Source organism: Plectrocnemia conspersa, unplaced genomic scaffold, assembly GCF_051122295.1.
Source record: "Plectrocnemia conspersa isolate PC_06_02 unplaced genomic scaffold, ASM5112229v1 ptg000013l, whole genome shotgun sequence".
Classification (NCBI taxonomy): domain Eukaryota; kingdom Metazoa; phylum Arthropoda; class Insecta; order Trichoptera; family Polycentropodidae; genus Plectrocnemia; species Plectrocnemia conspersa.
Genome location: NW_028277177.1, coordinates 13,938,669 through 13,947,660, shown reverse-complemented (window position 1 = coordinate 13,947,660; position 8,992 = coordinate 13,938,669). Strand labels below are relative to the sequence as shown.

At 37.6% G+C, this 8,992-nt stretch overlaps 1 protein-coding gene across 2 annotated transcripts; it reads left to right on the top strand.

Annotated features, from left to right (window-relative positions):
• The first annotated feature begins 3,187 nt into the window (after nt 1-3,187).
• Nucleotides 3,188-8,059, top strand: LOC148227354 (mitochondrial intermediate peptidase). 2 transcript variants are annotated; one of them, XM_088202868.1, is made up of 11 exons: nt 3,188-3,339; nt 3,688-3,835; nt 3,901-4,163; nt 4,234-4,485; nt 4,544-4,729; nt 4,794-5,110; nt 6,757-6,920; nt 6,992-7,213; nt 7,281-7,394; nt 7,459-7,584; nt 7,661-8,059. In XM_088202868.1, coding segments are annotated over exons 1-11 (2,106 nt in total). In that variant the 5' UTR covers nt 3,188-3,337; the 3' UTR covers nt 7,973-8,059. The 2 variants fall into 2 exon arrangements, with proteins under 2 accessions (XP_088058994.1, XP_088058995.1); XM_088202869.1 differs by having other exon boundaries at nt 3,231-3,339; nt 4,226-4,485.
• The last annotated feature ends 933 nt before the right edge of the window (nt 8,060-8,992 follow it).

Here is an 8,992-nt window from a genome sequence, read left to right as displayed (position 1 = left end):
GTAATATGAATAGCACGTGTCAAACGGAACATATTTAAATTGAAGCTTAGGTTAATGGTAAATTTCAAATAGAAGCTCGAATAATGGATAAAACCGTTCGGCCAGTCTCTAAGTTACTATTTGTATAAATATACCCGCAATTTAATAATTAGCTATTATTGAAACTACTATGGGAACCTCGAAACGACCGTCCGTGACGCAGCATAAGTGAAAGTGAAGTCCCGCTGAGCCGTGCACCCGAACTAAGCGGCGTTGTACAACCACAACGCACCCCCGCCACCGCAAGCAACGCGCGGAGTGGGGATACTGTTGCGCACCCGACGTCGCAGATTTAAAGGAGAAAGGGTCAACGGTATCAGTATCAGTGTGGATATAACAGGAGACTGGCTTAATAAAATCTTGTTTGCTGGCGACTTCAACGCGAAACACCCGCGATGGAACTCAAATGTCGCAAACCGCAACGGACTCGAGCTTCTCGCCTACGCGGAAAACAGCCCATACTCACTTCATGTGGACGCGCCGAACACGTCGACGTTCTTCCATAACATGATCCCGGGATACGAGGACGTGCTAGACATTGCGCTCTTTAAGGATTTCTACGGAGGATACGCCCTCATGAATCTCTCCAAACTCTCCTCGGATCACAACCCCATCCTGATGGCGTTGAACCTCACCAAATCTCCTCTCTCGGCACCCGTCAGATATCGCACGGACTGGGAAAAATCCAGGAAAACCCTGGAGACGACCATCACTATCCCCGTTGGACTCTTTGGGCCCGAGGAGCTCGAGGCGGCTGTTGATAGGTTCACAAACGAGATTCGAGAAGCGATGGCCACAAATTCGACGCCCATCGCCCCTAGCACAGAGCCGTTCGTCCCGCGCGCCATCAGGCAGCTGATCCGAGAGAGGAACAGAGCGAAGAGATACTGGCAGAGACTCGGCAACCCATCAGACAAAAAGGAAGCAAACCGGCTGGACCGAGAGGTGAAGCGGAGGCTGGCTGAGTTTCGCAACGAACAGTGGACAGACAAAATCGTCTCCCTGTCCACAATGGACAACTCCATATGGAAACTGGCCAAATCCCTTCAAGTCAAACGCGAATCGATCCCGCCCATCAAAAAGCCTGACGGCTCTTCCGCCGTTTCGCCGGCAGACAAGGCGGAGGCGTTCGCCGACGGACTCGAGGAACAGTTCAGCCCCACCGACAGATACGCGAACATCGCCTTGATCGACAAGCTGACCGACGAGACCAGAATAGCGCTAAGTGCGCCGACCGAAGAAAGGCTGGAGCAGACTAATCAGACGGAGATAAGCTCGTATATAGCGCGCACTAAAATTGGCAAAGCCCCTGGACCGGATGAGGTAACGGCGAGGGCGCTGAAGCTCCTTCCGGAGCGAGGCATCCTCGCCCTCGCGCATTTAATAAACTACACGCTAACTCTTAAATATTTCCCACAGAAATGGAAGGAAGCAAGAGTAGTCCTGATCCGCAAACCGAAGACAGGAGGAACCAACACCTCGGACTACAGACCGATCAGCCTGCTCTCGGTGGTGGGCAAAATATGTGAACGAGTCATGGAATCGAGACTCCGAGATACCGCTGACAAAAACTCCATCATCCCGAAGGAACAACACGGCTTTCGACCCAGACACTCGTCGGTCCATCAACTGATGAGACTCGTGGAGAGAATCAACAGGGGGTTTTCGTTAAAACAGTCGACGGGTGCAATTTTTCTCGACGTCGCCAAGGCTTTCGATAAAGTATGGCACGTAGGTCTGTTGCACAAATTGTGCAAGAACGGAGTTCCGCTGCCGATGTGTCAGTTGCTCGACTCCTACTTGAAGGACAGGCACTTCAGAGTCAGGACGGAGGGAGAGATCTCCGGAACGAGACCGATCGCCGCCGGAGTGCCACAGGGCTCGATATTGGGACCGCTGCTCTTCACTTGCTATACGGCCGATATCCCAGTGCCAGAGGACCGGAGGGCGCTAATTGCGCTCTACGCTGACGACACAGCGATAACATTCACGTCGATCAGCCCAGATCTTATCGCCTCGAAACTACAACTGTTCACCCGGAAGCTCGAGGGGTGGTTCAGCGACTGGAGGATATCGATAAACCCAAAGAATAGTGCTGCGGTCCTCTTCACTAAAAGGAAAGGACGACGAGCCAAGACCCCGCGTCCCATTAAGATGTTCGGAAAAGAGATACCGTGGGTGAATCAGACCCGTTATCTGGGCCTCACACTCGATAAACAACTAACGTGGAAGCCCCACGTGAGAAAGCGTCCGAAAAAAAGCCAGAGGAGGCATGGCGGCGCTGCGCCCGATCATGGGCAGCCGCAGCAAACTAAGCCTCAAAAACAAGGTCCTCATTTACAAGACGATGATCCGTCCGATTATGACGTACGCCGCTCCGGTTTGGGGCTACGCGTGGTCGAACACGGTGGCCAGGTTACAGATTGTCCAAAACAAGATCTTGAGGGAAGCACTGGACGCCCCGTGGTTCGTCAGAAACGCCGACATCCGCAAGGATACCGACGTCTGTCTGATCATGGAATTCGTCAAAGAACTCTCAGTCAGATTTCACCGAACACTACCTTCCGTACCGAACGAGACCATCGCAAACCTATGCAGCGTTGAAGATCCCTTCGGAAACCCGCATCCTAGGGACATACTTAAATACGAGCCGCCGTGAACGATCGTAGAAACACCCGACACGACCTTATTATTTAATACATAATAATATAATACAGACTAAGCAGCAACTCACTTATTTATTATTTTTTTTTTTTATTTCAGATCGAGATTGAGAGCGAAGCGCACAATAAGCGCCGCCTCTCAAGAATATAGATACCAGATACCAGATAACATCTTGTGAGAGGAGGGGTGGGGGTAATAATTCATGAAAATTCTATGACATAAATTATGGAAGCCGCATAAGGTTGAAAAATTGCGTAATATTTTTACTAAATTATTTTATGCGTTGTAAAATTAGACCAGTGTTTTTAAATTAAAATAACAATTTTTATATAAAATAAACTCACCTCTGCATTTATAATATTTTCTGGCAAAATTTCGTCATCCATATTTTTAAAATTATTTTTTAATATTTAATTAATAAACAATTAACTTTCAATTTGCCAGTTTAAATGATGGTCAATAATTGTATTGTATGATAAATATTGTACAATAAAATATATTATTAAATGTACAATAAATGTTGTGTTATGGCCAAAAATAAATGTCAAATTGAAGCTGCAGTCGATGTTATTTATGGTGCTATTGCGACTATTCCCATTGAAAATAAGCTTGGATTAAAAAATAAATCATTAACATGTAAAGCTTTGAATATATTTATTATTATTTTTATTTTTTAATAAATACTATTGAAACACTTATTTGAACGATTAAAACTTCAACCTCAAAATAAAAACAATGATATTATTATACGCGGGGTTTATAATACTAATCGTCCGGTGTGCCAACTCTGACTAAAGTGCTTGTTCTTTACGGTACAAACCAGTTGCCTTATTTAGTATTGTACAACCTACACTTTATTACATCACCTTGGTTATATTTGTAATATAGAAAAAGTAGAATAATTCTTCAATATATTTTTATTTATAATTTAGTATACTTATCATATGGAAAAAAATAATTTTAGTTATTATCTTTTTGTTTTAGGTTTAAAACAAAGTGCTTATTTAAAAATGGTGTCAAGATACCTAAATGTATATTTCAAAAATCGGTTTGTACATGGTCACCGTTAGCTACAGCGTTCAATCACAAGCCTCGCGAGAAACTTAATTTAAGTTTAATTAATAATACTTCAGTAAGTACAATAGTACAAGGTAGTACATTTTACATTACATATTTATAACACATTCATATTTTTAGGGACTCTTCAATAAACAAGCATTAGTAGATTTCTCTGGTTTTTATTTGTTAAAAGGGCAAGTTATACACAGAAGTGACGATCTTCTAGATGAAGCCGTCAGTAAAGACAGAACTCGTCCGATGGTAGATATTTTCGATGAACTATCAAACACCCTGTGTAAAGTTGCAGATCTTTCTGAATTTATTAGAATAGCGCATCCCAATTCGCAATACAGATATGCAGCCGAAAAAGCTTGTATTAGTATCGGTGGTGTAGTGGAAAGGTAATACACATTTAAATAAATAATTTATAATACTCTTATGTTTGATAATTTAACTGTTACAGTATTTCAGTTTGAATACAAATCGTTCACTTTACGATGCACTATCGGACTCGATAAATACAGGCACTTCTGGAGATGAACATGTCGCAAAACTCTTTCTATTCGATTTTGAACAAAGTGGCATCCATTTGAACAGAAAACCGAGAAATAGAGTAGTCGAGTTAAATGATGCAATCTTGCAAATCGGTCAACGGTTTATGACTGGTTGCACATCTGTTCGTCCAGTATCGAAAAACATCATGCCAGCGCATATTAAAGATTTGTAAGTATATTTTTGATTAAAGTCTAAGATATGAAATTGATTGATGATTTATGGATAGTTTCGGAAACAACAATGAACTCTCGTCGCTTGGATTGCAAGTTGAAACTGAAGATGCTGAAGCTCGCGAAGTAGCTTACAGAGTATACTTAGCACCGGATGAAATACAAGATATCACTCTTTCGAATCTCCTCGCCGCAAGGCTAGAAATGGCTCAGTTATGTGGCTTTTCTAGTTATGCTGAGAGGTTAGTGTTTTGATTTCATAAGTAGAAATTCTTTAAAAATTACATGCTATAAAATAATTTACAGGGCCATAAAAGCTAGCGTGATGGAAACGGCAACTAATGTCAAATCTTTCTTAGATACCTTATCTAATAATTTAAGACCGAGAGCCGAAAAAGATTTTTCAAAAATGCTAGATATGAAACGGAAAGAAAAACCAGGAAGTAAAGATTTGTCTTGTTGGGATGCGCCATATTTTGCTGCAAAGGCCAAAGAAGAATGGCTCAAAGGAGCTAATTCAGAATACAGCCCTTATTTCTCACTTGGCGGTTGTATGGAAGGTTTCAATCTGTTACTTCAATCGCTTTATGGTATATCATTAAAACACGAAGAATTGCAACCAGGTTATTATGTTTTAATATTTTTTTATCTAATATTTATCAAAGAAAGACTGAATGATATAAAACACATTACTTTGGTTAATATTAGTTTATAGTTATTATGAGTGATGTTATCTTTATTCATTTTGAAGTAATATATATGAAGTAATTTATTTATTGAAAATAATTATACTGTTTGATATTTATTTCAAGTAATCTTATTTTACACTTATTGCAAAGTTAGAAACAGTTGGTAAACTGCTTTCAATTTAGCAGTTACATTTTTCTTGTTATCTTTTACAACACAAAAATGTCATTTAGGAGATGCAGGTGGGGGCATTTGCCTCCTCTAAATTTGGCTAGAAAAATATTTGTCATTAAATATAATACTATGAATCTAATGAAATCGAAATGCATTTTTATATTACACTAAGTTTTAAAAATATGATAGCTATTCTTACTGATATTTCTTCTGACTTCTGATATGAAAGAATTGGTCAAAGTATATTCAAACCGAAATTTGGTCAATAGGAAAAGTCAAAAATTCTCGTCAAAAGCAATAGAATCAGGGCGGCATTGTTGCAGTGGGAACACTCGGTAACAAGCGTTCCCACTGCGACGGCGACGGCACAATTTCATTGCTTTTGACGTGGATTTTTGACTTCTGGGAAAGGATAATTATTTTTTGCACTCCTAATGGGCAAAATTTTGTGTAGGTATGTTTCGTTTGATTCTCATTAGTTGTAAGTTGTAATTTATTATAAAAAGTGATGTGCAAAAACAAGCAGTTTCGCATGAACTTTGCGCAAATTATAAAAATTAAATTAAAATCATGAACTATATTTTATTTCTAGTTTAAAAAAATATTTACTAAGAAACTAAATATCTTGAAACTCAATATAAATAAAATAAAATAAAAAATGCTGGTTCAATTAAAAATTCAACTTTTATAAATGTGGAGTGTCACATGTTTAAATGCTTTTCTCTGAACAAGCAATAAAGCAAATGGTTCCTAATAAAATTTGGTTAGAACACTAAGGGGCACCACCGAATTACATAGATTATCATATATAAAATTATATTTCAGTCTTCCGTGGGTTAAAATTTTTACTATCAAATTATACTAGCATCTCATGTTTAAACAAGGAGCTCTTTGATGGTCCCTCACATGGAAATCAGCGCAGCAATAAAAATAATTATGCTTTGATATATTTTTTTCCAAAAGTATAAACATTAACTCATAGATGACAGCAAGCACAAAACACTTTAGTTTTTGCAGGTAGATACTACTAAGCCCGTCGTTAAACATTATAAATCGTAAAAAGTAGTCATTACCCGTCCCGTGGATTACCAGCAACGGACAAACCGGGTAGATATTACTCGACCTGTTGGTAGAGTGTTAATATGAACACTAAACAATCTATTATTGGCGCAAGTCTGGTGTTTGTATATATTTTTATTTGAATTTTACACTCCTCACCCTAGGAGCCACTTCATCCCTGCATATATTGATTATTTATTTATGTATGTAACTTTATAGTATCGGTCCTCTATTCTTTAATAGCTCTGCTTAAATTATGTCTTTATTGGATGATTTAATTATTTTTCAAACATTTTAATAAAAACTACTTCAGTGAATGTGTGTTCTTTACAATTTTATTTTATTATAGGTGAGAGCTGGGTTTCAGATATTTATAAACTAGCTGTAATAGATGAACAAGACGGCTTATTAGGGCATATATATTGTGATTTTTATGAACGCGCAAATAAACCTAATCAAGATTGCCATTTTACAATTCAGGGAGGCAAATTACTTCCCGATGGAACATATCAAGTAAATTAATTTAATAATTATCTAATAATTTGTTAAGCATACAAAGTAAATATATCATATTATTATTTCAGAATCCTATAGTTGTTGTGATGCTATCGTTAACATGGGGAAATTGGGGCACACCGGCGTTACTATCTCCGGCTTCAGTTGACAATTTATTTCATGAAATGGGACACGCCTTGCATTCAATGATGGGTAGAGCGAAATATCAACACGTTTCGGGAACTCGGTGTTCAACTGATTTAGCCGAAGTTCCTTCAGTCATTATGGAATATTTCACTAGTGATCCAACAGTATGCCTCAAATATAATCCATGCGTTATAATAAGACCACTAAATATAATTAACGTTTGTTTTCAAGGTATTAAGATTATTCGCTAAACACTATCAAACACAAGAACCGATGCCAGAAGAAATGATCCATAGGCTTTGTGCTTCAAAACATGTGTTCGGTGCTAGTGATATGCAGCAACAAGTAATTAAAAAAATTATCATAAATATAAAAATATATTTTATATAATAATGATTGATTATTACAGGTATTCTATTCAGTTTTGGATCAACAATATCATAGTAATAATCCATATGGAAATGGTTCAAATTCAACGGAGATTTTAAAAGAAATTCAAAAACAATATTATGGGCTTCCTTACGTCGAAAACACAGTAATGTATCTTTTGATTTAATCGTGTTAATTTTTGTTCTACGTGAATGGTTTAATATTATTATATATACTTGCAGGCATGGCAACACCGTTTCAGTCATCTTGTTGGTTATGGTGCAAAGTATTATTCGTATCTAATTTCGCGAGCTTTGGCTTGGAGTTCTTGGCGAAGTAAATTCATGAACGATCCACTGTCACGTAGTTCAGGGGAATGGTTCAGAAATGGGCTACTTCGACATGGTGGTGCATTGCCTTCTCATCCGCTCGCATCACAATTGCTCGATCCTGTGCCAGTCACTCCGGATTCCTTAGCTAATGCTCTAACGGAAGAGTTGGACTATCACCAAGATTACTTAGACACAATGAATAGATATATAAATAGGAAATAAATGTGCTTTAAAGTACATATGAGACATCTAGAATCAATTTTGTACATGTCTATTTTTTATAAACATTTATAATGTCATTTAAAACCAGAAGTTTTGTATTACTTTAAATACCGATCTGTCCTGAGAATAGTTGCATCAAATCCAGAGTTTCCAAGACACTTGATAGATATTTTGGTTTTATCAAAACAAGACAATTCGAGTAATGTTATCCCTTAACCGATGGGTCAGGCAATTCTTATCCGTTATGTTCGCTGATGGTAATCTATGGGAAAGGTAGAATCTTTCTTTTTTGACCTCTGATGTTTAACGGCGGGTTTTGTAGTATCTACCAGAAAATCTATGTATTAAATTTAAAAAAATATTACAACTTTATTTTTCACTTGAATCAAGGCATCTTTTTGTAGACACCTAGAGATTGTTAAATGACACCATATTTTTTTCAGCTGACAAAGCCATAAATTATATAATAAATTTAATTTGACTGACATTAGCTCTGTTCTAACTCATAGTCAACGGAAATTTAAGATTTTTTAAAAATAAATTCGGTTTTAATTTTGATTTTACGTGACCCCCTCATATTGAAAATCATGGATAAAATAAGTTTAACAGACAAAATAATACAAGTTAAAATTTTTGACCAGTATCTATTTTTTTCTTTTAATTCGCAATACTCACAAAGTTGTCATGCAGCAGGTGGCGAAAAAGCGACCCGTTGATTAAGTGTTAATAAAATTACTGGACTTCAAATGGAGCTAAATTCAAATGAAATCATTTTAGAATATTATTTTTATAAGGCTCGTAATTTTCAGGTCATAATTTTAATACAGTTGTGGTCAGAATTTGTATTAAATAGTATGAATTATTTTGACCAATGGTCAGAACAATTTTTTCACGTTTGTCACTCTGAATATCTTTGCGTCCTACATATAATTAAATAGATTCGTTGCGAGTTATTCATTGAGTTTTCAATGTTCAGACCAAAGCTCGCCCCACCTAATCTGTCCAGCAATTTTAGTCACA

What these genes read in the sequence shown, in the direction of transcription:
- LOC148227354 (XM_088202868.1), top strand. An exon ending in CCAGCGCATATTAAAGATTT is followed by an intron (nt 4,486 to 4,543) that starts GTAAGTATATTT and finishes ATTTATGGATAG; the next exon opens with TTTCGGAAACAACAATGAAC. An exon ending in ACACGAAGAATTGCAACCAG is followed by an intron (nt 5,111 to 6,756) that starts GTTATTATGTTT and finishes ATTTTATTATAG; the next exon opens with GTGAGAGCTGGGTTTCAGAT.